Genomic DNA, 27,520 nt, shown 5'->3' with positions numbered 1-27,520 from the left:
AGATGCGATGACTGTAAAGAACAACTCACGGTCAGTCGCCGAATTAGGCGCGTACACATTTAAAAAATGAAATAGATCACCGGATATTTCAGCCGAAACTAATAAACTACGACCCCGAACAATATGAAAAACATTTGCAGTTTTAAAATCGAGTTTCGGATTAATTAAAATTGATACCCCGCAAAACCCCGTAGCGTCATCGTTAGATAAAAAACATTTACCGAAATACATATTTTTAAAAAGCGCAACATGAGACGAATCCCAATGAGTTTCTTGTAAAAAAATAATGTCAAATGTTTTTACATATTCCACTAGTTCTTTCATCTTATTGACATCACGTAGACCATTGATATTAAGAGAAATTACCCGGAGAACCATGAGCGTTTGGAGGTTGGAAGAAAGACGACGACAAAGCAGCTCCCGGAGACGGTGCAGTAGTAGACGGAGGAAGACTCGAGTTCCGAACTGCCTCGAGCGACGGAAACTGGAACCCAGGTTGGTTGAAAGGTAGTTGACGTTTGGCGGGATCCAAATCTGAACTCGAAGTGGGGAGGGAATGCTTCCCACTGCCCACCGCAACCTTGGAAAGGCGGTTGGCAAAAAGCGAGTCGTCTAAATCAGCATCAGCCATGTCGATGTCACCTTCTGGTTTCCGCTTTGACATATCAGACCCAGCAGGTCGTACATTTGCGGGATCCTCTGTCCTTTGTACTTTGTCGGCGACTTCATTGCGGGAACCGGAAATATCGCGTCGACGCTCTTCCATCTTTTAGGCGGCAGTACCCTGCCCAGGGCATGACCTGGCCAAATGACCACCATGACCACAGCGACGACAGATATTGTTGGGACAATCTTGATAGAGGTGTCCAGAATGGAGACAACCGTTGCAAACCCGGGTCTGTGCTTCGTGGCGAACGCGATAAACGTTTTCACGACCCATAACATCCAATACCTTTAAACTGTAAGGCAGCGAAGATACACCTTGAGGCAACGTGACGCGAACGTTACGCTCCCCGTAGTACAAGCCATCGGACTTTACCCACACGAAAGCGCCTTTAAGTTCACACCCGTAAGCTTCTAGTTTAACGCGAATAGCGTCGTCCGTGACAAACTCCGGCACTTCGAGAAACTTCAAAATAACAGATCGCGCCGATACACTTTCGACCGCCCGTAAAACGCCGCCGACCATCAACCCCGACTTAATACATTCTTCCGCGTCCGCTTCAGTAAAAAAAAACAAACAAAAAAACCACCTACACCAGGGACAACCGATGAAATAGCATCAGTTCCGAAAACCATTTTAACCGATACTGCAATAATCTCCTTAGTAATACCCGGAGTCGACAACCACAAAGACGCTACGCTTTAGCGCCTCCATAGTGGCGGCCTCCCGAAATCGGGGACAACCGTAAGAAGAAAAATAAAATCCAAACACGAAAAATGAAAACAACGAGAAAGGTAAAAAGAAAACACGGTAGAAAACCGCTAAAGTGGTACGTACCGCCGCAAGAAAACACCGAGAACGAGAGCGTAAAAAAGACAACCGTTCCCGACGAAAAAGCAAACGAGACTCAAAACTGCCTAAATTCCGTAAAAGAATAATTTCCACTTTAAACAAAAAAGGGTCGTAAAGGGGACACTCGGATTTGAACCAAAGACCTCTCGATCTGCAGTCGAATGCTCTATCACTGAGCTATATCCCCGCCGGCCGTCTACGGTGAAAATGGCCGTCAAAGAGTTAACAATATGGTACAAAAACTGACTAAATTCCGTAAAAGAATAATTTCCACTTTAAACTAAAGGGTCGTAAAGGGGACACTCGGATTTGAACCAAGGACCTCTCGATCTGCAGTCGAATGCTCTACCACTGAGCTATGTCCCCGCCGGCCGTTTACGGTGAAAATGGCCGTCAAAGAGTTAACAATATGGTACAAAAACTGACTAAATTCCGTAAAAGAATAATTTCCACTTTAAACAAAAGGTACGTAAAGGGGACACTCGGATTTGAACCAAGGACCTGTCGATCTGCAGTCGAATGCTCTACCACTGAGCTATATCCCCGCCGGCCGTTTACGGTGAAAATGGCCGTCAAAGAGTTAACAATATGGTACAAAAACTGACTAAATTCCGTAAAAGAATAATTTCCACTTTAAACAAAAGGGTCGTAAAGTGGACACTCGGATTTGAACCAAGGACATTTCGATCTGCAGTCGAATGCTCTACCACTGAGCTATATCCCCGCCGGCCGTTTACGGTGAAAATGGCCGTCAAAGAGTTAACAATATGGTACAAAAACTGACTAAATTCCGTAAAAGAATAATTTCCACTTTAAACAAAAGGGTCGTAAAGTGGACACTCGGATTTGAACCAAGGACCTCTCGATCTGCAGTCGAATGCTCTACCACTGAGCTATATCCCCGCCGGCCGTCTACGGTGAAAATGGCCGTCAAAGAGTTAACAATATGGTACAAAAACTGACTAAATTCCGTAAAAGAATAATTTCCACTTTAAACTAAAGGGTCGTAAAGGGGACACTCGGATTTGAACCAAGGACCTCTCGATCTGCAGTCGAATGCTCTACCACTGAGCTATGTCCCCGCCGGCCGTTTACGGTGAAAATGGCCGTCAAAGAGTTAACAATATGGTACAAAAACTGACTAAATTCCTTAAATGAATAATTTCCACTTTAAACAAAAGGGACGTAAAGGGGACACTCGGATTTGAACCAAGGACCTCTCGATCTGCAGTCGAATGCTCTACCACTGAGCTATATCCCCGCCGGCCGTTTACGGTGAAAATGGCCGTCAAAGAGTTAACAATATGGTACAAAAACTGACTAAATTCCGTAAAAGAATAATTTCCACTTTAAACAAAAGGGTCGTAAAGGGGACACTCGGATTTGAACCAAGGACCTCTCGATCTGCAGTCGAATGCTCTACCACTGAGCTATATCCCCGCCGGCCGTTTACGGTGAAAATGGCCGTCAAAGAGTTAACAATATGGTACAAAAACTGACTAAATTCCTTAAATGAATAATTTCCACTTTAAACAAAAGGGACGTAAAGGGGACACTCGGATTTGAACCAAGGACCTCTCGATCTGCAGTCGAATGCTCTACCACTGAGCTATATCCCCGACGAATTTTTGAGGTGAAAATAGCCTTCAGAAAGTTAACTAGAAAGTGAAAAAATGATATAAATCAATAGACGAACAATTTTCAGCGTAAACAAAATGGTCGTAAAGGGGACACTCGGATTTGAACCAAGGACCTCTCGATCTGCAGTCGAATGCTCTACCACTGAGCTATATCCCCGACGAAGTTTTCTCTCCTAGAACGGCGTACGAACAATACGCGCCGAGTTTTATCTTCCCCGGAAAGTCGCGTTCGCATACGTGAGAGGCGGAGAGGTTGCGTGGGAATTTAACCACGCATTTCGAATCGCACCCTAGATTCGAATCAGTTTGGAAATAGCGAGAAATAGTGTAGTGGATATAGGTAGAAACGGCATAAATACGTCCAACAAATAAGTGGCTAAGCATCAGCGAAAGTCTTCGTATATATCGAGTGACTCAATAAAAATATAGACAGCGCGAAGTGACAGCGATATTTCCGCTTCCGTAGAAAGTGTTACTTACACTTTTTGGCAGTAAAAAAATCGAATTTCACCCCAAAAACACTCCAGGGACTTTCTGTAAAGAACGAAAAGAGATTCTTTATTAGCGATAGGACACGGGGGTAAAGTAATGGGTGCTCCCCGCGCATCAGTGGCAGATCTGGAACGTACTGACGGAGGGGGAGAGAGAGACACTTTCGTCTTTTGGAACCGCTTTTTTTGCGGAAACTGTGCGTTTGAAGTTTTTGACAGAGAGAAAAAGAGGATAAATACAGAGTTTTCGGTCGCGAAAAAAATGTCCCGAATTCTCTTCTCGCGTTTCTCACGCTTTGCTATTTCTGTTTGGAGCAGCCGACGCCACTTCACGTCGTCGAACTGTTTTTGACACCGAAAAGGTTTAAATAGCGTCTATTTCTGCCACGGAAGGGATATAAATTGTACGTAAAATAGAGCCCCATTACAATGAAAGCGAAAAAAACCCAAAAGGTAAATGAAACGTCAGGTGAGGCCTCGTAATGAAAGGGGGTAAGAGGGTGCTAAATGGGCCAATTGCCTCTTCAAATATTAGAGGGGAACATCAGGTGAACGGATCAAAATTGACAACACTTTTTATTAAAAATTATCCAATAGGCCTACTAAAATATAAATATCTCGGCGAAATTCAGTTTCTCGATGTAAATATATCTTCAGACAGATACAATGGATGTTTTTCGGCCATTCTAGGACGCTAGCCACTAAAAATATAACTCCTATTTCCCCTCTGTTTGCCTTTCTCAGGGTCTTACCGAGGAAAAGCGCTAGAGGTAGTATGGAAATCGATGGGCGAGAGACATGTCCGAATTAAAAAGGAATATAAAGTACGCTTCTGTGATTGCCTCTCCCCTCGCCGCACCTCAACTTTCACCCTTTGCAAGCATCCACACGTAATAAAAGATAGAAGGTTTACGCGAAGAATGGAGGGGTCAATATTTATTAAATCCGGGACAGTCCGCAAAGTTGATCGAACGTGCCGGACAATAGCTGGATGCGGATCTGATAAATAATACTGTCATAAAAATGGAGCGAAACAGGGGGGGGCTATGTACAAATCTCTTCAAATTGGGGGGGTTAACGCGGAATAATATTTGCGAATGAGAGGGGGGCCCTCTCAAACAAAAAATATTTGGTCGGAAAACAATTTAAAACATTTTGCGAGGACGTTTTCATAACATTGTACTAGAATTGAGTTTGAATACTGCGCACGCATTTTGCGGTTACATATGTATATTTAAAAAATGTTTATATCCGCGGTAATTGCTTTTATGTATTGACGTTTCGAGTGGGAACAAAACCGGACGGGAGAGAGAGAACAGGCGGAAAAAAATTCCTGTCGACGAAATTCTTATCAACGCGACGCAGGCGGCATCTAGTGGGTGAGAGTGTCAACTTGAAAAATAAATAATGACGCGAAATGGTGGATGGGTTGAGAGAGAATCGGGTGATAAAAAAATAATACGTGACGTGACTGGAAAGTATATTTCAATGGGGTACTTATATATTTAACTAATAAATAAAACTAAAATGATTAACTAAATAAATAAAGAAAGATTTTAGACGCACACGCTCGAGTAAATATGAAGAACCAACAATAATCCTTTTACGAGATTGCATTTACGCGTATAATATAAAAAATTAACGTATAAACATATTTACTATTAAATAATTTGGACGGAGATATTAATAAAAAATAAAAGTAAATATTTTAAGAATCTGCTATTAAGTTTTGTGAGCTTACGTAAAAAATCGTTCTTATAAAGGGGAGACCGGTAGAGGTAGTATGTTAAGTCTGGTAAGGATGGGTACACACAAGACGACGCGGCTTGGCGGAAAATTTCTTTTTCATCCATAAAGGGAAGAAAAGATGAGGAAGAGAAAAGGGATAATGGGGAGAGAAAGATGACGAGCGGCGGCGGGGGAGGAGGCGGATAGTTCGCGAAAGAGAAGCTCTCCTCAATCAACTAAATCAACATTGGAACTCTTTGATGGGACTTGGTTACATGTAACAATTCCCGGGGCCTGCACAAACACTCCTGATCAGTGCCTGCCCCAAAACAGTCCCTTCAGCGGAGAAGCCCAACTCTCGCAGTATCCCATCCACGACGAAGACTACTTGTAGAAAATACTACAATTTCGTCGTAACGGAACGGCCGGGAACGAGGTAAATGCTGTACAGCGTCGACGCTCGGAATAGAATCAGGCGGAGGTCTTCGTCCGGATCGATTAGATCAACATTTCAAAAATATTTTGGGGAATGGCCTCGGCGGAGCCCATTATAACGAGCACAATAAAAGACCCCCCTCCCCGTCTCCACGTTCATCAAAATGGTCTTTAGGAAAACAAGGCAGCCTGCCCCCGCTACTTTTGCGGATGGAGACACCAAATAGCCCCACCCATCTTCTCAAATTGGGCCCGTTTCCAACTTTGGTCGTTAGCGCGTTTTCCTACGCTATTCATCACGCGCCTGAGATACATACCCTCCAGGCTGGCTCTTGTATACCTACAGTGAACGTATCAAGTTGTCCGCCCTAAAACATACTAAAGGATAAAATCATCGACATTTTTTCATTAAATTTAGATGTCGAAGTAAATTTAACCTACAATTTTAACCTACAATTGAAGTAAATTTATGTCATTGGAATTTTAAAAAACAAGCTTTTTTTATTTGTATATTTATTTAATAGAGGTCCCTGGTCCTATCTTTGGAGCCCCAACTAAAGGAAAAAATAACAGTTTTAAAAATATCAATAATACATTTTCGTTAAATAAAAAACAAGTAAATTTCTAATTTTCCTCTTGATAATGGTACCATGAGGGTTTTTATTATTAAAAATGTTTAAAACGCTTGTGTACAAGATTAATTCGTTGTTTTTAATTTTTATTATACAGTAAATTTCTGTAATTTGAATTTAAAAAAAAACTATTTTTAATTGTAATTTTATTCGATAGAGGTCCGTAGCGTCCTGTCGATCGAAATTTGTTAGAAGAGGCAACTTAACTCTCTTATCATTGATCGTTTGAAGAGTTATAAAGATAGGAGTGGAAATTTCATTTTCAAACAGTAGCGTAACCAGCATTTTGGTTCAGTGGGAGTCACAAATAATTGACAAAATAATATTTTTCTCCATATACACGGTCTAGTAGCACGTGGAAAAGAAGAATATCCACGGAAAATATAGAAGAGGAATAGCAACTCTAGCTTTGAAAGGATTTAAAAATATATCTCCAGGTTCTAAAGCTAAAGGTTGCTTTCGATCAATATTTCTGTAGACGAGGCCTAAGTCATGAACTTACCTGAAATTAATAAGCTTAAAGAAGTTAAAGTACCCGAGATGGTAAATCAGTTGATTTGCTATTCCTATTCTATATTTTCTATGGCATTTTTGTAACTTTAGACAAAGATTATATAAAACCACTTAGCGGTCAACGCTAGAAGCTCATAAAAGCGTGCACTTTTCAAACAACTTACAGGATTATTATTTATTTATATTTAACTACATTTAATTTAAGATGCTTACAATCGCACTCGGATTTTATCGCTATCGATTTTTGATAGATTTCAAGGATCCCGCCTTAAGTTGAAAAGTTCAAAAAAATGGACACGTCTAAAGCGACATCATACGGATTATTCGATAACTAAAAAGGGTATATTTTATATAATTTTGGTTAGTTTAATTTATTATTTTTGTAATATGTTACTCGTTATAAGAGATTTACATATAAATAACCTGTTTTTGGTAGTTTTACAGTCTTACGAAATCGAATATTATATATCTGAAGTATATAACACGTAGAAGTATCCTTATAGACACGAAAAACGCAAACACAAAAGTACAGTCACTACGCACGACGCGATTCGCAGTGGCTAACCGCCTTCGAAATTTCCACCGTAACCATGGCGACAATGTTTAATGCGCTTGTCAGATGGCGCGGATAGCCCGATTCTACCCTAATGGCAGCCTTCTAGATGGCCCGTTTCCTTTGGGTTTGGAGGAAAGCACAGTGGTTCTAATATAATTTCTATTTCTATGGTGGAAATTCTGTTGAAATTTCGTCTGTTTCACCATTATCCCGTTATAAGCTTCCAAAAACCACCGCTTGAGGGAAATAGGAAAAACTTCGATTTACTTATTTATAAACCTATTTTATACGATGTAAGAGGATAGTTATTATAATATATTTAGTACAGGACAATGTTTTCTGGCAAAACGTGTTTTGAAAAATCAGTGGGAGCGTGAGAATTAAGGTACATGCTCCAATCGGATAACATTAGCAAATTAGGGATAGTTACTTATTTCTTATTTCAGGTTATGCTTAAATGAAGTGATTATGAACAAAGATATGTTATAGAGTAAACTTCAACAGTCTCAATCATCGGCAGGGTCCATATTTAATCTATGTATACAGGAATCCATACCTCTACTTGGATTGCTTATCGCGTCAGATTTTCGTCTCGAAGTGGCTAACGGGTTTTTTGACGTCACTATGTTAACATAGCCGTCAGAGTGATCTTACCCTACGCGATACGGCAGGATAAGCATTCCAAGTAGAGGTATGGATTCCTGATGTATACGAATGGAATACTTCGAAATTCAATCCGATGGAATACTTCAATAATTTCTATCTACCGAACCCAAAATAGTTGTTGGCAATTGTGAATATTATTGTAAATAGCAAAAAATAAAAGTTATGTTCTGAGAATTTAATGCTATCACAACCATCATTATGGTTTCCGTTTTTGACGTCTTGACTTGACTTTTTGCCAAATTAGAATTGCCACTTACAAGGAGACGACCCGAGGTGTAACACACCGATTTTGTTCAAACTCGGGGGTTTGGTAGACCTTCATGTAACTTGAAACATCCTAAAGGGAAATGTCTCCATAGGCAACCGTTTTGCCATGGCAACCAAAAATGTTTTTGACAACACAAAATGGAAATTTTCCCATAGAAAATAACATGGGAATCTGACCAATATTAAGGGTACCCCCTGTAAAAAAATTTAATTTTTGAAAATGCTAAAAATAGAAAATATAAATAAGAAAATAATGAAAAAGTTCGAAGTTGATTAAAATCATTACAGGGGTACCCTTACATTTGGTCAGATTCCCATGTTATATTCAATAGGAAAATTTCCATTTTGTATTGTCAAAAACCTTTTTGGTTGCCATGGCAAAACGGTTGCCTATGGAGACATTTCCCTTTAGGGTGTTTCAAGTTACCAAACCCCCGAGTTTTTACCAAATCGGTGCGTTACACCTCGGGTCGTCTCCTTGTTAGTCAAAAGGTTCTTGGAACCCATGGAGGATATGGTGGTAATTCTTGAGGATACTTGGGGAATATACTAAAGATGGTAATATTGAGTTTATAAATTTTGCGGGCAGGCTTTTGTGCTTGTAATATGCTGTAATTTTTAATGAAGGAATTATGTTTTTTTGTAGTTAAAGAAAGGTATTTTTACGAACTTTTGAGATGAATTTTCTTTTTCACCATATCATTCCACTTGTAAGCAAGGTCAGTACAAGCTGACCCCTTCTTCGCGTTTCTAGAATAACATTATTTAGAATAACGTGGCTACAAACTTTAGACAAAGGCTTAAGGTGATGCTATTTGGATCTGCGATGACGAAAGGCTAAACCTCTTATAAAAGATCAGATCAGAGTAAATATCATTTTTTTAAATTAAATATGCCATTATAATTATCAATTATGCCAAACATTAGACGGGAATAGTAACCATTGGGTCAGAAATTTATATACCGGTGCTCCAAGTGAATCATAAGCCTACTACACCGGTGGTCTCATCATAATGCTATACGCCAGCGTTCACAAGCCCGGATAGGTGACAAATCAAGAATGGGTAGTAGTACCCTACTACTGATGGTCTCACCCTCGACTTCGCACACAGCTGTGATATGAGAGTGGATGCTATAGCAACTCCAGACGACACCCTACCTACGTAGGTAGAGAGCCACACCCTTCAGAAAGAGCTCCTAAAGGGGAACGACGGGCACACAGTGGTCCACATAACCCGGCACAGCTGGCACCGGAGATCCCGGTGTGCTCCAAAAGGGCGGGAAACAGGACCACTGCGCCTCATACGGAGACCCGCGCCCCACAGCAGGCTACCCAATCCTCCGAGGCGGCTAGTTTGCCTGAACCCTCTCCGTTAGCCTGAGCCGAATTTCAGTTTCCAGCCCATACCTGACCGAAGTCGGAGGTGGAGATGGGACCATTTGATCAGAGCTAACATCTCCCAGTGCGCCACCACCCTTTTGGGTTACAAGAGCCGGACCCCGACTTCCCGGTAAAGCCAGGGCCGTCTTTAACCTATTGGAGGCCCTGGGCACATTAGGATAATGGGGCCCCTATGACCTTGACAGAGCACTATTTTGTTAGAATAGGGACTTGGCAGTGCTACGTCACAGTTTTTTTTCAATAGTTTTTATCGTGGGGAGAAAAATATGACCACAATGGGGGCCATGGCCAAAGCTACGGAGTGCCAAGTCTCTATAGACAAAGAAAGTAGATAAACAAAGTTCTAGATTTATTTTTATTTCTTTACAGTCACATTAAATGAATAGATAATATAATATAATCCACAAAAGTAACTCTTTTAGCATTCACAGCCTCACAGGTTAGTGCTTATAAATCTATGTTGATTGAAAAAAGCTAATAAGCAAGTAGGTATTGTAGTCAGTCATTCTCGTTTGATTTTTTCGAAATAAATATGTTCTTCGGTAATAAATATCGGTTATCGTTTGATGATCTGGCAGGAACTTGGGGGCCCCTATCGATCGCGGGGCCCTGGGCACGTGCCCAGAGTGCCCAGTGGGAAAGAGGGGCCTGGGTAAAGCCACCAGTTATTGCACACTCTGACTCAGTAAGGGCCGGAATAGTAACCAAGAACAACATCTTCGTCAATTAGGCTGATTAGATTGATGATCTCTTTCCGAGAGTGTTTGTGATCGCGTACTTCTTCACGTAAAGCCACCAAAACATTCAGTTTTGTGGTAAATATAGTTCCTAGCCATCCACTTTCAAAATAATTTCCAGCTTCCATACTCTTCACAGCAGCAGCTGCTTTATCGTCGGGAGAATTTGAACTCATAATATTTTGCCATTTCTTTTCTGGTGTTAAGTAAGCTTGATTTTGGAACGTCCATTCACCTAGAAGTAATGCATTTAAGGCTTAATTTTTATAAATGATAGTTTGATTGGCGATAAGAATAAATTAGTTAATGTTCTGAACGAATGTCAAAATTGGCGTTTTAAGAGAAAAAATACACATCTCGTATTAATGTTGGTTTTCATTGGCGTGTTTCTTTTTTGTATTTAAAGCTTATTTATTAACAAACTTAATTATAAATGATAAAGATTGTTATTTATCCTGCTGGGGCTTCTTTCCTCATAATCCCTTTCAGCTTGAGCGAGAGAGCCCTGGTACGGGACCCTGCATTTTTCCAGAAGCATTAATGCAGTAAGCGTAAAGTATTTATTTAGTGGCGTACACGAACAGAGATTTTTACAAATTGATCAGTCTCTAAATCCAAAAGAACGAGCAATATTCAAAGGCAGGGAAAACACGACTACTTTATTATTACTACGAACCAAATCAGCCACAGGAAGAATGTGTTTTGAAACTTGGTCAATGATGACCTTAGGACTAGCTCCGAAATAGTGGTATTCGGTGGCGTACCATTTATTGTTTAAATTTATAATTTACTCTTAATTAGATAAAGTCGACCATGTCCATTGACATAAGTGGATAATATTTTTACATAAGTGTGACACTTCCTATTCTTCACATGCACAAGTTTCACAAGATAGACTGTATTACGGGCTTCGTCGCAGTTTTGCGTCCGATTAATAACGCGTCACACGTAGCCTTTGACATCGCCTCTCTAGGGGGATATATTCTCCTTGTTATGACGTCACTCCGTTACTAGCTCTCAGTAAAATATTCCCCAAAGTGACAAACTTATGGAACATTATTATAGACTTATACCATTGGCAGTCTCTACAGAACCAAAATGAAGGTCGGCGATTGGCAATGTTATTAGTGATTAAATATAAATATTATCGCTATTAGGAAAAAAGAACAAATATATGTTATTTTCTGGGAATAAAGTGTTTTGTATCGTATTCGTAATTCGGAGAATCGACCACAAACCTTCAAATTAACCGAAAAAGGACTTGTTCACACTAGCATTGTCATTTTCCAAGTAGGAGAGATTAAGAAAACTTTAGACGGGTAGGCAATCTGGTAGAGTTTGTGTAAATATAGTTTAAATTAGTGGAATTCCTAATGTTGATATTTACAAGCGTACCCGCGCCCGTGTTCTAAGTCCGGGAAAATGACGTCAACTACCAGTTTATAATAAACTGTGTTACTAATGAAAGACTCGAAGATACTAATGAGAACGAGGCCTAATTCTCGAATTTTAATATTTGAACACGTCGGCTACAGCTTAAGTACACACACCAACCGATTCGCGCGTTTCAATTTAACAGAAATATGGAATATAATAATGATACGCGCGTATCGTATATTTCCGACTAATGTCAAGGACGACGCAAAAAGAATAAATCAAAGATGGATAAATAGCATTTTCGCAGTTCCAAGAATGGCACTTGTTAAAATGAAGAGTTAGCTCATTCTTGAACTTCACTTCTACGAATTTAGCGGGAATGGACTAACCTTAATCATATCAAGGTAAAAAACGTTTTTAATTATTATTATTATTATTATTATTATTATTATTTAAATTATTATCTAATGCCCCGTGATTAAAATAAAAATCATAACCTTTAATTTTAAAAGGAAAACCAGAGTTTCTCTCTGAAATGGATGTTACTATTTCTGCAGGAAGTTGCGCCTATTTTTAACTTACTAATATATGTTTGTTTAGGGGACAGAGAGCTTAAAGACTAGTATGCCTGGTACACAGTTTTTAAGAACGTAGACATGTACAAGTGTTCTATGGTTGGCAACGAGTTCAATATATCTTATGAACATGGTTCAGTGGCGTAAACATGATAGGGCACACGATTGACATTAAACATTGTTCACACAACCATACATTTCGTACTATATTGTACAATATTGTGGCCAATCCGCCCCTGGACGTGGGAAAGCCAAGAATTATACCTCGTACTAGAAATAATATAAATAACACAAATTCAGTGGCGTAGCGTGTATTTCTTTCACCCGGGGCAAACCCAAAATTTGCCGCCCCCCTTTATTTTCGCAACTAAGCAAAAAATCGGTGAAAAATCTGTGATACTTTGTTGCTCTGTTGATTGCAAAAGGATTCAAGTCATTTAAAAATTAAAATTTTATTTTGCGTGTTTTTAGCAACGCGAACTCTTTAATGAAATGGTCAATAGTAATTGGTACCTCTTGTTCGATTGCCAAGAAACTCAGATTTGTTAATCTCAACATGAACATTGTAGACCTTTAATAATTTTTTATAATTTTTCTGATACACGATCTCGGCCGGCCGCGTTCGTTTCAATTTTCCAGGCCACTGGCCGCCCGGGGCCATGGCCCCCTTTGCCCCTCCCACGCTACGCCACTGAACACAATACCAATAAGTGTAATTTCAAGTCAGCGTTGGGCGAGAGTGACATGTGGTCAGAAAATGTATATACCGGAACTCCTCATCAGAATGCCCTACACCAGCGTCCACAGTAGGGCTGCCGAACCCTACCGATAAAGACAATTTGGAACCGCAACCGAACCGAAAAGTAGTAAGGACCGAACCGAACCGAGAACCGACAACCGAAATAGAATTAGGGGACAAATAAACTGTAAGCTACATCAAACTTCTTTCTTCTGTTGTTCCTGAACTTGTACTTGATAAATTATGGGAACTTATTCTCGGAACCGAGCAGAATGTCTAAATCTAAAAGTAAATCTAACTCGCGCAGCAATTTTTGCTTATTTCTCCATTTCCACATATTTGGAAATAACGTAGAACACGCGACGAAATAAAAATAAAACGTTTGACAAAATGAAATTGATTAATTTCAACAATAAACGGTTTTCCCTCCGATTAAACCAATAGATATAATTGTCTATAGTTTAGTGTCAGTAAACTCGTTCCCAGCTGATTAAGCCATTTCCCTATCCCACTTTTGTTTCCCTTTATTTCCGCGTCATGGATCAATAGTATGGGACACAATAACGCATGTGATACAAATACTTTAGAAAAGTATTCGGTTCTTTCGGTTCTAAATGGAACCGGAAAAAAACCGAACCGGGATTTTCCGTTCGGTTCCGGTTCCTAACTTCCTTCGATTCTAAACGGCGACCCTAGTCCACATAAATCTATGTATTTGTACCCTGCTGTTTCGCTTAGCACTACGGCGGCCTACGAGAATAAACAGGCCTGGACAGAAAGTGCGCTTGCGAAACCACGTATGACTGGCTCACATATAGCAAACAAACGCCCTCATCATTGCCCAGCAGTAGGCGACACCGTGGGCTGCCCGAGACCATCGCTCACCTAACTGAGGACTAGAGTGACTTTTTCTTCCACTGCAACAACTTCAACCCTCCTTAGTAGTTTACAGAATTACGAGTATGGAACACCCATGAGGTTCCAGTGACCCAGCGCCCCGATCACAACGACCTTGAGAGCCGGGTATGGAGCCCCTCACAGGCTCCAGTGACCCCATCACACCACTAGATAGGGACCCTAGTCCACATATGATTATGTATTTGTACCCCGCCGTTCCGCTAGGCACTACGGCGGCTTACAAGACTAACCAGTCAGGCCGGGACAAAAATGCACGTTGCGAAACAAGCGTTCGGCCAGTGAGCCAGTTATAATAACTGGCTCACGCCCTGATCATTGCCCAACAAAAGGCAACACGATGGGTCTGCCCGAGAACCCACCCTCGCACAGCTGAGGACTAGAGTGACCTTATTCTTCCACTGCAAATACCATCCCCGATAAGGTTATCAAATGACAGGTATGGAGCGAAGCATCGCACGAACCCAAAAACCGAGCCCAGCAATCACGGTACGACACCCGTCACCCCCGGCTGGCAAAGGGGCCGATGCGACCTGACGCGCAAACCCAGAACTCAGCCCCGGCAGCCGCAAACGACACCAGTGACCCCATTAAGGACAATCCGGATAGGGACAGTGATATCTGTGCAAATCAGCCGCAGGTTATTAGCCATACGTTGCCCGACTCTCGCCACGAGGAGGCTTTGCAATCAGGATTTAAGAGAGTCGACCCTAGTCCACAGCCCGTAGAGGTGACAAAACAGCCATGGGCAGCAAGAGAACCTTACCGCTGACAGTCGCACCTTCTACACAAGCCACTCATCCTGCCAAAAGACACAGCAATGGGGCGACCAGGTGCTTCCACTTCGCGCACAGCTGGGGGATAGAGAGTGGATGCTCTAGCATGTTTAGCCGACACCCTACCTACGTAGGTAGAGAGCCTAGCCCTCCAGAAAAGGCTCCTAAATGGGAATGACGGGCACACTGCAACCCACGTAGCCCGGTGTGGCTAAAAAAAGCCGAGAAACAGAGTCACAGCAGGCTACCAGTTTCTCCGGAGCGGCACGGATGCCTGGACCTTCTCCGTTAGCCCGAGCCGAAACCCAGTTTCCAGCTCCTACCTGACCGAAGTCGGAGGTGGAGAGAGGACCATTTGATCACGGCTAACATCTCCCAGTGTGCCACAACTCTTATGGGTTACAAGACCCGGACCCAGACTCCCCGGTAAAGCCACCAGTTATTGCAAACCGCAACCCGTTAAGGGCCGGGCGAGAGTGACAAGCGGGTTTCACACTACACAATTTTTTCAACCCGACATGGCGGCGTGTCGAAAAGTAAATAACCCGGCGGTGGCCGTTCGGCACCAGTGAAAATATCGGCGACACTAGGCTATAATTATGCTTATACAAAAGCGCGTTTTTTATTACAAATAAAATGTTATTAGTTCATTAGATATTAAAATAAGACATTTTATACTCCGTGCGACACAAAAACACGCCCCTGAATATGTCCCAGCCAAAACACCCTCTTCGAAGGGAACTATTAAAAGTCTCGTAGAGCACGAAACGATTAAAATCGACCTAAATACACAAATGCCAACTTTGAACAAATTTACATTAAAACACAATCAAAACTAGCATAACATCCAAATGAGATACTAGGCGGGAAGTTACACCAGGATCATTACCATATCTTTATTTTTAATTTTATTTTTCATATTTTTCATATAACGAAGCTATCCGTCTATGGGGAATCCCTAACGTCGCCGCTATCTCTCGACGAACAATTACTACTAAAATCTAAAGTTTCAAAACGCGGTAAATTACGAAAATTAACGTTATTGTTTACTGACGCGAAGGCGGGCAACTAGGCTTTAGGATTGTTTGTTTGAACAACTGGTCATAATGACTTCGAAAGCCAAAGTAGAAAAAATAAGGCGTAAAATTTGAAAGAGGGGGGGGGGAAGGAACACGTGAAAATGAAAACAGAAATATTAAAATGTCGATGGCCTAAATTCATCTACAAAATGAGGATCACTTTCATTTGTCGACGAATAATATCGTTCCCGGGGCACTCGAACTTCCGGATTCTGCATCCGGAGGATCTCGGCATATTTGGAAATAAAAAAATATTTAATAGATATTAAAAAAAAATCGTTTGCGCGGTGAGATACGAAGAGGATTTAGAAATTTGACAGGGAAAAAATGTTATGACAGTTTCAATTCTCGCGGGTTTTAAGGGTATAAAATTATTGACGTAACCGTGCTAAATAGAGGTTATATTTCAGATTTTTTATAGCATTTTAAAACATGACTTTCGGATATGGCCGGCTTAGCTCCTATTTGCCCCTTGTGGCTGGGCTTTACCTCACTACTTTGCTCAAAAACAAGGGTAGCTCACCGAGATATGTCGACTCTAACGTAAGTAACGCAAATCATTATAAATCAAGATACTGTTCAATTAAATTGACTCGACTATCGTACATAGCGTATTCAGTTGTGTATTAACACTAGGGACCCCAGCCTATTTCGGGTAAGCCTTAGCTAGACGCGACAATTAATTAAAGGTTATAATGAAAATTTATCCATTAATAGAGTCAATGCGTGGACTGCAATAGAGAACAATTTTCAAATACGGTAATATATACTACGATATCTAGGTAGACATATCAATTGGCTGGCTTCAAGTAGTGTTTGTACGGAGCTCCCCGAGTTTCGTCGAAGAAAATGTAAAAGAGGAATAGAAACTACCCTTATGAAAATGACTTGATCCAAGATTCAAATTTGGATCAAACTGGAATCAAGACGCATCCGGTTCGACTTTCTGTTTGGATCAAATAATTTTGATCAAATTTGAATAAAGTTAAATTTCATACATTGCAATTGGATCAAATATCAAATATTTTAGATTATAATTTTCGATCAAACTCGAATTTTTTTCTGCTAATTATGGAATCATATTTGATCCGCCATTTTCGTAAGGGTGGATTTTACAAGAGGCGTTAAATTTTCATTCAGTAGTGGCATACCTTGAAATTTTAAAGTAGGGCCCTTACCTTACCAAGACGCGCTTAAAATTTTAAAATTATAAAAGCTTTATGGTTAACACTTAAATGCCTTTAAATTATATTGAAACTTTTTACGTAGAGAACACAAATTAAAATTTTGATGATGAAGCACCAGAGTTTCTCTGCTTTAGGAAATTAAAAGATACCCCAAAATCTTTCTAATGGGCCCCAATTACTTGACCTACTAATCCAAAATTCCTGGTGCTGCCGCTGATTATCTCGACCTTTGAAAGTTTTTTTTTTACCTGATGTACTTATGAGTTAGCAATGTTTCAATAGACCAGATTTAAGTCATATACATTACCGGAAGTCAGTATCCCTAATTTTGGTATCCATAGTTACTCAAGTAACAATGGTTTTAGTTGTTAATTTAAGAGTTACTTAAAACTACGCAGCAAGAGGAGCCGGATTCGATCCCAGCTTGTGGCTCGGGGTGAAAACTCAGAACAGGTCCTTCTTCGTTTGCAAGTTCTATCTACACTGGTTAAAGTGGTTTTCCTTCGAGTTCTTCGGTCTCCCCTTTCCATAAAAACTTGGTGAGGTTACCGGTAATAGTTAGTGTAGAGAGCTGTTGAAAGACTTTCCACCACCCTCCCACGCGTTGCAACCCAGTCATCTGAATTAAAGACAATAAAAGTCGCTATCTGATTTGGGCCTAGGGTATTAGCCTAGCTGATTATTATTTATTCAGTCTTGAAAATCGCCTCAACAAATAATTTTGGCAAAAATAATACTACGATACGATATGTTTCCACCCCGTACGAACACTGAATTCTTAACAAATTTGTTTGAGCAACCTGTCTAACGTATCAACGTAACAAAATAGTAACGTTACTTTCAATTGGCAGGTTCAAGGGTGCACTGGAATTGTAAGTATCTCGAGTAAAGTAAGGTTCAGACATTGTAATTCAAATTACGGTATTTTGCAGTCCTCTCTGCAGAGCAATATCTCCTTCGAACAAGCGTTGTGTCTCATTGAAAGCTGTACTATGGTAAGTTCCTACCACGTTCATTATTCAATTCGAACAAAGATGGCGCTGAGGGTAGGTAGGGGGCCAACGTATAAATGAAATATCAGCCAGACGCTAGTATGACGGTACTTAACGTCATTATTGTCCAAAAAAAAATGGAACATTTATCCGGGTATTTCACAACGATAACTTTGAAAGTGCGTTCGCTTTTCAAGTGACGAAATACGACAGCTGAATGGCAGTCATTTGTATTCGCGGTTTATTTATAAATATCAAAGAGGAGCTTTTCCAGGATACGTTGTATGATAAAGTGATTTTGATTTATAGCGATATTCAATATAAATTTGCATCCCTTAATGACGATATTACACGGAAAATAATTTGGGGAATTCGCGAAAAACGCGCGGGCGGTATTCCATTGAAAACAAAATTTCGGAGGTTTGTAATTCTAATAATAAGTCACATTCGGTGGTACTCATTTTGCCCCGGTGTCGTTTGATTGACGCGAGGTGACTCAATAAGGAATATTTTTGATTGAGTCACCAATAGAGATCGCGTGATCTTTGAATAGACTATAGTCCTAATTCCGACATAGGTAGTGGTCGTAATCTGTTACATTATTTAACGCGCAGAATCGAGTCGATTAATTAAAATGGGTCAGTACAAGAATAGTTTCGCAATTAGCGGGTGATTACAAATAATCATTTATGACGAAATATACCAATGCAATTAGCGACAACCGATATAGTCGTTAATATTTATTAACACGAATTGATTCTATACGTAATTACGTATGCTTACGAAATAAATTTAGGCCTATTAACCAAAACGCGTGTTTAAAAATTGTTAAGATTAGGAAAACATAAACCCATCCAAAGGAAACGACTTCGGAAAAACTAGAATCCCACGATTTTAAAAAGGAAGTTAACTTAGAATATGAATTTTATAGATTAAGAGAATAATCGTAGAGACAATGAAAAGGCCTCGGAAAACAGAAGATTTGTTATTTGCTATCAAAGAAGCAATTTTTTTATTATTAATTACAATAAACGACTCTTGTTTTAATTTCGCCCTTGTAGCAAATTCCGATACAACGTTATCCGAGCGTGATGCCTAATCAAGGAGAGTCCAATCCGGTTGGTCCACTTCAATACAGCGGCGGTCAGGCGATTCAGAGGGGTCAGACTTTACCGCAAACTCGGAGTGATTCAGCTCCTGTTCAAACTCAGAACGGACCTCTACACTATAGCGCCAATAGCGATCAAGGGACGGCACCTCAACCAAACGGGAACACTGGTCAAGTCCAAGGGTCGGCACCTCAACAAAACGGGAACACTGATCAAGTCCAAGGGACGGCGCCTCAACAGAAAGGGGACACTGGTCCAGTCCAAAGCGCCCCAACGCAAATACAACCGTCCCCACCGGTGTGCGTCAACTGTAAACCGGTCCAAGTAGCTTCGAATAAACCCGTGTGCGTGAATTGTAAACCGGAGCAGTATACCGGTCAGAAGTTAAGTCCAGCTCCGATCACCTATTCTGTCCGGCGTATTCAACCGGCTCAAGTCCAAAGAGCTTCTCCGCAAAGGCAATCGTCCACACCGGTGTGCGTCAATTGCAAACCGACTCAGTACAACGGGCAAAAATTAAGTCCAGCTCCGATAACTTATACTGTCCGACGAAGGCAACCGGTTCAAGTTCAATACCAAATGGTACAACCTCGGGGTCAACAGTACGCCATTCGCGGGAAACGATCGACAGAGTGGTACAATGGACTCTTTCAAAATAGCGTCGAGAAGATGGTGCTGGAACAATACAAAGCTCACGCGCGAAGAATAAACTTGGCCGTGCAAAACGCCTTCTCAAAATCCCTGAACAAACAACCGAAGATAGTCAAAGAAATTATCAAATCGAACAAAGTAGAAATTTTAGCTTACAAGACTGTTCATACCGAACTAATAATCGATTATACATTCCCCTTTGTATTTCGATAACAAACACCGTTTAGATGTAAATTTTAATAATTAAAGTTACGTTTACAAATAAAAAGTGCATTTGAATAATTTATTTCGAAATACTTTAAAATATTATAATGAATAATGTAGCAGCAGCACGCAAAGTGTTTGGGGGCCATCCTAATACGGCACTGACCACAAAGGGCTGCATTTTTAACGGGACTTTTCCCCATCTTTTTTGAGTCTCAACAAGCCTGAAATCGCTGTTTTTATCATGTCCATACAATGAATAAAAACCCGGGTATTAAAATTGTGGACAATACATAAATATCTTCATAATGAGTGTTTCCTATAAAATACGCGTCCCGTAATACCGGTATTCCATTTTCGATTTCCTAAACACAAATATAGTACGTTGTACAAAGGAGGGGGACACTCACACTCACACACTAGTAAACCTTTAAATAAAATCGTAAAAGCCATTCTTTGCTCTTCAAAACGCAACAATACACGAAAATAATACCATAAAAAGATTAACACGCAAAAAATGGGAGGAGGTAACGTTTCGAAAGGGAGTTAAATTTGGGTTTTGGCCTACTGCTATATAAACCTAATGCGGGTTAGCTGACCGCTTTATTTACTTCTTGGACGCGTTGACCAACAGTTGAGACTGTTCCACTCGGGAAAAATTTTGTTCCAAAAAAAAAGTCGAAATTCGTTGAGATCTTTTGGTGATAAAGAAAACAACATAATTGTGTCAGTTATGCAGTCTTCAGGGTCGACAGCGACCGGCTGTGGACATCACGAGCGACGGGTCTTTTCGTTGTCGACTGGATTAATGGTCGGTGTAGTGGTCGCTTTGGTTCTGGTCGTCCCACCTCACGGCTTCTCCTTCAGCAGGCGATACGTAAGCCACAATCTATACGGAGAGGCGAAAATTGATTAATTCCTGAGAGAGACAGTTTAATTATAATCAGCTAGGCTAATACCAAAGGCACCACTTTAGGCCCAAGTCTTTCATAGTTTTTGGTAAAACGATCACTTAGTTTTGAGGATAATGTTTGTTTTATTCTTATTTCAAGGTAACGAGATTCTGCTACACGTCTCCAAACACGCAGCAAATTTTAGTAAGTTTACAAAATGTAAATATTTAGTAACAAAATATACGTCACGGAACTCCTCCAATTTCAGAGTCAATGTGTTTTGTGTGACTACTTTGCATTCCCATCAACGGTATTCCATTTCACGCTCTCAAAATATCATTTTTTTTACAAATTAACGTTTTGTTAAACTTCCTATTGTCTTTTACAGTTATTAGGATGCACGGGTTCTGTAAGTATTATTTTCATATTAAACACATTATCTGGAACACGAACGACACAAAGTAACTAAATACACGTATATTTGCAAAGGAATTTATTTTAAAGATTGGCCTATTTTTTGGTACCCAAAAAGGCAACATAATACCTTTGACATTTTTAGACCGCCCTTACAACAAACATGACAGCCACTCAAGCTCTTTGCGTAATTAACGGTTGTTTCGGGGTGAGATCTTACTTAATTTAACCAAGAATGTATTTATTAATGATCATGTTGAGTCGATTTTTAGAGTTTCTCCTGAAATCCCCCTCGTGCAGGAGGGGAAAATAGACCATGGTGCCCGCGTATCGTCTCAGCATAGTCATGATCCCTAACCATAAACAAATGCATTCTTGATTTAACCATCGTATTTAAACCCAAAATAGCAAGTCCAACAAGTACCCGCTTTTTCGGGCGGAGGCGTGCCCAGTGTCGGAAAGAGGAAAAGGGACGTCCCTCAAGAGAACATTGTCAATGTGGCCAACGACGACAAAGAAGGTCTAAGCAGTCCGGGACTAGTGGCTAGCACCAAGAGTGCTGGTGCAGAAGGAGGGTCGGAATCCAGCGCCCTGGAAGCCGTGCAAATTGTCAAGAGCGTTCACGTTAACTTGGATCTGGACTACAAGGACGACAACGATGAATTCTAGATCTTAGTTTAGTTCCTAATTATCGTCCCGTCATCCATTCCCAGAACATTCGGCGAATAAATACAATAAAATTGAATAGCAAATTATTAGGAGCGGTGATACGAGTCACTTTCAAGATCAATTGTATAATTTTAAAATAAAATTTTGTAATGCTTGTTTGAAATTGTTTTTTTATTGCGCATATAATTTAAAATATTGGGATAATTCCAAGAACGTTCGTACAGTTTTTCAACGAAATAAAATAAAATTGAACTTTCACGAACAAAAAAAAGCTTTAATAACTTCAAAATATAATTTTGTAATACTAATTTTTCATTATTGCGTGCGTAATTTAAATTATAGAGAAAACTCACGGCTAAGGATAAACATAGGCTTGGTAGGACAGTTCAATTTCGATATGTTCGGAAATAGAAGGGTTCACGGTCAAACTTTAAGGTATACTTATAGCCAAGAATTTATTTATTTATTCTGAGGGATAATAACTATGTTTAGACAGGCCTCGGCCATCATGATCGAATTGGACAACGGGAAGAGAGAGGGGGGAAGGAAAAACGTCACCCACGTGCGCTTCAGTCGCGTCCGAAAACGTTAGTTTTAGGGAACCAATGAGGTACCACGCGAAGTTAATTTTGTCCAGGGGGAGGAGCTTACTCTTCGAGCGTGACGGGGGATTGGGAGCCCGGTAATTTCGGAGGCACTGGGGAGCCACACTAAAAACCGTTTCAACAAAGCCATTCTCCTTAAGTATAAATAAATACTTAGCTAGGAATAAAAAGTGACAGTGACAAGTTGTCTTTCGAGGCAAAAAAATTCGATTCTCCGAAGCGGAGAAGAAATTTAGTGACGTCCAATGAGAATGGGGTTCTAAGCGAATTTGCAACAAAAAAAATAAACGGGTTTTAGTTTTTAAAGGGCGCTTGTCATTCGGAGGAGGCAATGAAAGAATAATTACACGGAATAAAAAGAGCTTATTTCATTGTTTGCCGTTCCGATTTACAGAATCGCCAACGACAGAAAATCTTTCTTTACACCAGCGACTTTTCCCACTCTATAGTAGGATGAGTATTCAACTCAATACACGGGATTGCTAGTCGCGTACGCGTTTTCAGTTAAGAGATTAAACTCGTTCATTAAAACTTGTAAAAAGAAAATTAAAATTAAAACGTGGGATGGTCGATTTCATTCTGTTCATTTCATTGCTTACGCGAAATAAATTTCACATTTAAAATAAAATAGGACGGCTCTTCAAGTTCGTTCCACACGTGTTATTAGAGAGGTTAAGCTTCAGTCTAGTCCTAATTGGTCAATAATTAAGACTTAATAAACACGACTAAACTAATTACGACTAATATTGTCAGTAATATGGTAAATTACTTCTTATTGACGGCTTTTAAAATTCATTTTGTGTGTGAAAATACATCTACATGTTATGGTCAAAAAAGCACGCAAAGAAGGCTATGTGCCCAAGACATGTACCTGTAGTGTCGCGCGCTAAAACGTCATTCCAAAATCCGTCAATTATCTATTTTGAGTCAAAAGTTTTATTTTTCATCAATCTTGATGTTCAAAAATAAATAATTTTGTGGTCAGTTAAACAAAGGGGGAAAAAACTAAAACAAATTACTTTCAAAATTACTTTGTATATTTTTTAAGAAAAAAAAGATATAGACAACCCTGAACTGAAAATTTAACTTGTACCCTACTATAGTCCTACGATAATTTATTCAAAACAAGGCCATGGATCAATTTAAAAAATACACAGCGGGATGGTGCTGTTTTAACAATGTATACATACGTCACGCAATGTAAACTACTCGTAATTTTACAAGGATTCTTACGCCTAAATAAAAAAGTGCATTTTGCCAGCTAACTTTTGTGTATTTTCAATTTGTAGGAATTTGACAAAAGGATTTACGCTTTTCAGGATACGGAGAAATCGAGAGCTTTCTGTTTTGCGAGTCTATTGAAAATTAACACCGTGTTTGAACAACCCATTTTAAGCCCAAATCTTTGGCATTTGATTGAGGGTTTATTTCCTCAAACACAGCTGAATTTAGAAAAATTAGTCAGGTCGCGGTGTTCACGTAGTTTCAATTAACGATCGTTATTCATACGCACGTTTTACTATATTGAAAAAAAAATATATGCCAAAACAATAATATCAAAATTAAGGTTTCCTGGCGATGAAATGGAATTTTCATTTCCCTGAACACTAAACATAATGACGTATTCTTACTTTTTAAATAAATCCCTGCTATTATCGTTAACAGGGCTTTTGTTCTTTTCCCCCCATAGAGTTGGATTTATAATAATACAGTCATAATGCTATAATTATTAGGTCCTGGAAAAAGGGGTTCTTCATAAAGTTATCTTAAATGTTACCAGGGTTGAAAAAACGTTGCTTCTGTAAATGATGTATAACTGTATACCCATCCCCAAAAACCAAAAATTGTATTTGATTAAAAAATACAAAAATTCTGCGCGTAGATTAAAATAAATCCCTTTTTTTTTGAAAATATTAAGTTTTTATTATCTGTTAATCATAGAATTGGATAAAAAAAAACAATATTAATATATTTTTTAATGAAATATACAAATCCCCAATTAAAAAATAATCAACCTGGTTTAATCCAGTAAACCCTAAATGTTACAAAAATACACTAACTTTTTACTGGAATCTAAATTATTTATTTTAAGTTACAGTCGCAAATAAATACTTTTTTAACGTAAGTTTTCTAGAGCTGAACCAATAAATTAGCGGCTTAATTTATAAAGTAATTAGTTCTTCACTTTACATTTTGTTGAAGTCATGGTTGACAATAATATTTTATAAATAATATGATTTTAAAAGACGAGATACTAAAAACATTTAATTATGTACATTTAAATGTATGTAATTAAATATTTTTAACCAGTCATGAAGTATCTCGTCTTTTAAAATCATATTTATAAAATAAAGTAATTAGTTATTTGCATTATGTAGGAATAGCCCCAAAGATATCAAATTTAAATTTTGGAACTATGCAAATTTTTTCCTGAATATTCATGATTATATTTATAATTAAAAGTATACAGCTTTTCTTTTAAAAAATAGGAAATTACTATATTTCATAATTACATAGCACTTTGTAAACTTGGCTTTGCCGCACTCAGCCCTAATAATCTAAGCTATAATTTACAAAACTTTTATCCTACCCCCCCCCCCCCTCATCTATTGATTAATAGAATTGCGCAAGAAAGAGAAATTATAAAAAAAAGGTATTTCGTAGACCACACCATCTCAAGGTCATAGGAATGGTGACGAATCTCAATACTATATTTCATGTCAATATTATACGCTACTGACTTTAACCTCTTTCTGCCTTTGACAGAGCTATCAGCTGGCCTTCAAACCTATAATAGCATCCTTTTATAAAGGATGTAAAGATATGACAGGGGGGGGGGGGGGGTAGGCAAACATCAACGGCTCAACCATCTTACGGAACCAGAAAAACATCGCATCACTTCATGGTATAAAAAGGGGTACGAGTCAACCGAGATTTAACAATCAGATTTGTAATCTGCACGGAATAGTCAACAATTTCTATCCCTCGCAATTTTATAACCACCTAAGAATTATACAAAATGAAATCACTTTTGATTCTTGTAAGTTATTTTTCAATATTCATATTAGCATCAAAAAATTTCTATCAACATAAATATTTTTTTTTAAAGGCTGCCATATGCATTTCCATTGTTTACGCCCAGGGTCCCCATAAAAGTAATTTTCCTTAAAAATTTTAGATGGAATAAATTGTATTCAAAAGTAACTTAATATTTCCGGGTCATAATTTTCCTAAGAACTCATCCTGGGAAGTCCTTGCCATCAAGCGCGCCAAAAGGCAAATTCAAATGGCCCTCTCCTTGGAAGAAGCACACCCGAATGTGATGAATTCGGAAACTTTGCAGCGCGCCAATGCCAAGCAGGTACCCAATATTGCCAGTGTGTTACTCACGATGGTAAACCCTTGACGGATAAGCGAACTGATATTGGATCTTGCGAATGTACCCGTAAAGTGTCTGATGCCCAAGCAGAGTCAAATGGCCGTAAGATTTATTTTTAATTGGAATTTTTATTTTGAGTCTAAAAACGTCTCGCAATGATTAAGTTTAATTCAATTTTAAGGTTAATTTAAATTTAATAGATAGAATAATTGAGTGCAAATTGCTAGGAGTATATTAAATTTTAATCACAAAAATAATTTTGGTACTCTGACCATACTATAGCTTTCAATTAAGTTCATTTCTTTTTTATTACTAGGCCCACCCATTGGAGCATTCATCCCTCAATGCGAAGAAAATGGTACTTATCAAAAGAAACAATGTCACGGCTCAATTGGTATGTGTTGGTGCGTAGATGAAAATGGTAAACAAACCTCTGAAAAAGTTAGAGGCTTGCTTAACTGCTAAATGGTCCATCAATATTTGGAAAATGCTTTAAGCCGTACCCTTTACTTAAATCAGTACCCATTACATTTGTAACATTCATTCTGAAAATAAAACTTTTGGTTTCACAATGCTTTTACTTCTTTGCTGTAGTGGCACTAGAACATACAAACAAAGGGTAACTCGTGATATAACATTGGTGAAAAATTCCAATACCGTTAGAAATATTCAGGGTGCTCCTTCATTTCTTTAACTACCCGAATGAAGATTAGCTCCACCAAGGAATTGTCACTGCATGAGAGGTTACAGCTGACAAATACTTGCTTCCCAGTTTTCCTACTCAGCTTCTCTGCCAAGGAAGCTGACAACATGTCAGAGGGGTCACCAAGTAAATTTGAGGTTGATACCTCGGGCCTCGGTCTTGAACTCGAGGTTAAAGTTACCATGCCAACTGCTAGATTATTCATGACTACTTTATCACCTATCCATAAATAAAAACTGTTCACTAGCTTTAAAACGGAAAATTTCACTGTGGAATTACGAATACTATCTGAAAATTCATGGTTTGAAAGATTTTTACTGGAAGAAAATTCCGTAATTTCTGCTGACATTTTCGCGCTCAACACCGAAAAGTCCAAAACAAGGAGGTGAAAACTAGGCACTAACCTTTCTCTATTCTCTAAAATACTAGGCCTGTCGGTATAAAATTAATGGTCGTGGAAGCATCGATTTCCTAACAGACCCTAGATGTCTCTTTCTCCAGGCGAAAAAGAGCGGTAAATTCAAATTTTAGAAATATTGTTCCTAATTCGCCTCACTATAAGTACTTATGGTCTCACTAAATGATCTATTTAGAACTAAAATTAACATAAATTCCAAAATTTTCTAAAATATAAAAGTTTATTTAAACTTCATTTAAAGATACAAACAGT

The 27,520-nt window shown here is 39.1% G+C and overlaps 4 protein-coding genes and 10 non-coding genes across 15 annotated transcripts; 3 read left to right on the top strand and 11 right to left on the bottom strand.

The window, feature by feature from the left end:
• Positions 1 to 1,631: 1,631 nt before the first annotated feature.
• On the bottom strand, positions 1,632 to 1,703 carry TRNAC-GCA (transfer RNA cysteine (anticodon GCA)). Its single transcript has one exon. It is a non-coding gene; the product is annotated as a tRNA-Cys (tRNA).
• Positions 1,704 to 1,810: 107 nt separating this feature from the next.
• Positions 1,811 to 1,882, bottom strand: TRNAC-GCA (transfer RNA cysteine (anticodon GCA)). Its single transcript has one exon. It is a non-coding gene; the product is annotated as a tRNA-Cys (tRNA).
• A 107-nt stretch (positions 1,883 to 1,989) lies between these two features.
• Positions 1,990 to 2,061, bottom strand: TRNAC-GCA (transfer RNA cysteine (anticodon GCA)). The gene has a single exon. It is a non-coding gene; the product is annotated as a tRNA-Cys (tRNA).
• Positions 2,062 to 2,168: 107 nt separating this feature from the next.
• Positions 2,169 to 2,240, bottom strand: TRNAC-GCA (transfer RNA cysteine (anticodon GCA)). The gene has a single exon. It is a non-coding gene; the product is annotated as a tRNA-Cys (tRNA).
• A 107-nt stretch (positions 2,241 to 2,347) lies between these two features.
• Positions 2,348 to 2,419, bottom strand: TRNAC-GCA (transfer RNA cysteine (anticodon GCA)). The gene has a single exon. It is a non-coding gene; the product is annotated as a tRNA-Cys (tRNA).
• Positions 2,420 to 2,526: 107 nt separating this feature from the next.
• On the bottom strand, positions 2,527 to 2,598 carry TRNAC-GCA (transfer RNA cysteine (anticodon GCA)). The gene has a single exon. It is a non-coding gene; the product is annotated as a tRNA-Cys (tRNA).
• Positions 2,599 to 2,705: 107 nt separating this feature from the next.
• Positions 2,706 to 2,777, bottom strand: TRNAC-GCA (transfer RNA cysteine (anticodon GCA)). Its single transcript has one exon. It is a non-coding gene; the product is annotated as a tRNA-Cys (tRNA).
• Positions 2,778 to 2,884: 107 nt separating this feature from the next.
• TRNAC-GCA (transfer RNA cysteine (anticodon GCA)) lies at positions 2,885 to 2,956 on the bottom strand. The gene has a single exon. It is a non-coding gene; the product is annotated as a tRNA-Cys (tRNA).
• A 107-nt stretch (positions 2,957 to 3,063) lies between these two features.
• TRNAC-GCA (transfer RNA cysteine (anticodon GCA)) lies at positions 3,064 to 3,135 on the bottom strand. The gene has a single exon. It is a non-coding gene; the product is annotated as a tRNA-Cys (tRNA).
• A 106-nt stretch (positions 3,136 to 3,241) lies between these two features.
• On the bottom strand, positions 3,242 to 3,313 carry TRNAC-GCA (transfer RNA cysteine (anticodon GCA)). Its single transcript has one exon. It is a non-coding gene; the product is annotated as a tRNA-Cys (tRNA).
• Positions 3,314 to 16,480: 13,167 nt separating this feature from the next.
• Positions 16,481 to 20,243, top strand: LOC149935886 (uncharacterized). The gene is made up of 6 exons (XM_090181586.1): positions 16,481 to 16,587; positions 16,655 to 16,699; positions 16,762 to 16,803; positions 18,061 to 18,103; positions 18,164 to 18,226; positions 19,285 to 20,243. Exons 1-6 carry the CDS (start codon positions 16,490 to 16,492, stop codon positions 20,194 to 20,196), a joined length of 1,203 nt encoding a protein of 400 aa, XP_090037712.1. The 5' UTR covers positions 16,481 to 16,489; the 3' UTR covers positions 20,197 to 20,243.
• Positions 19,269 to 27,338, bottom strand: LOC149935883 (proteasome assembly chaperone 4-like). Of its 2 annotated transcripts, none has more exons than XM_090181589.1 (2): positions 26,805 to 27,338; positions 19,269 to 21,076 (listed from the first exon to the last, which is right to left on the bottom strand). In XM_090181589.1, exon 1 carries the CDS (start codon positions 27,197 to 27,199, stop codon positions 26,807 to 26,809), a length of 393 nt encoding a protein of 130 aa, XP_090037715.1. In that variant the 5' UTR covers positions 27,200 to 27,338; the 3' UTR covers positions 19,269 to 21,076; positions 26,805 to 26,806. The 2 variants fall into 2 exon arrangements, with proteins under 2 accessions (XP_090037715.1, XP_090037714.1); XM_090181588.1 differs by lacking the exon at positions 19,269 to 21,076 and adding an exon at positions 26,669 to 26,746.
• Positions 21,247 to 22,273, top strand: LOC149935885 (uncharacterized). Its single transcript, XM_090154405.1, has 5 exons — positions 21,247 to 21,284; positions 21,349 to 21,390; positions 21,469 to 21,489; positions 21,640 to 21,702; positions 21,903 to 22,273. The coding sequence occupies exons 4-5, from the start codon at positions 21,658 to 21,660 to the stop codon at positions 22,161 to 22,163; spliced, it is 306 nt and encodes a 101-aa protein (XP_090010531.1). The 5' UTR covers positions 21,247 to 21,284; positions 21,349 to 21,390; positions 21,469 to 21,489; positions 21,640 to 21,657; the 3' UTR covers positions 22,164 to 22,273.
• On the top strand, positions 25,660 to 26,719 carry LOC149935884 (U20-hexatoxin-Hi1a-like). The gene is made up of 4 exons (XM_090181587.1): positions 25,660 to 25,808; positions 25,878 to 25,923; positions 26,004 to 26,249; positions 26,464 to 26,719. Exons 1-4 carry the CDS (start codon positions 25,788 to 25,790, stop codon positions 26,610 to 26,612), a joined length of 462 nt encoding a protein of 153 aa, XP_090037713.1. The 5' UTR covers positions 25,660 to 25,787; the 3' UTR covers positions 26,613 to 26,719.
• Positions 27,339 to 27,520: the final 182 nt, after the last annotated feature.

This window comes from Leiobunum rupestre, chromosome 7 (genome assembly GCF_980474605.1).
Source record: "Leiobunum rupestre chromosome 7, qqLeiRupe1.1.hap1, whole genome shotgun sequence".
NCBI lineage: Eukaryota > Metazoa > Arthropoda > Arachnida > Opiliones > Sclerosomatidae > Leiobunum > Leiobunum rupestre.
The sequence above is the reverse complement of the archived record's forward strand: the minus strand, read 5'-3'. Positions and strand labels throughout refer to the sequence as shown.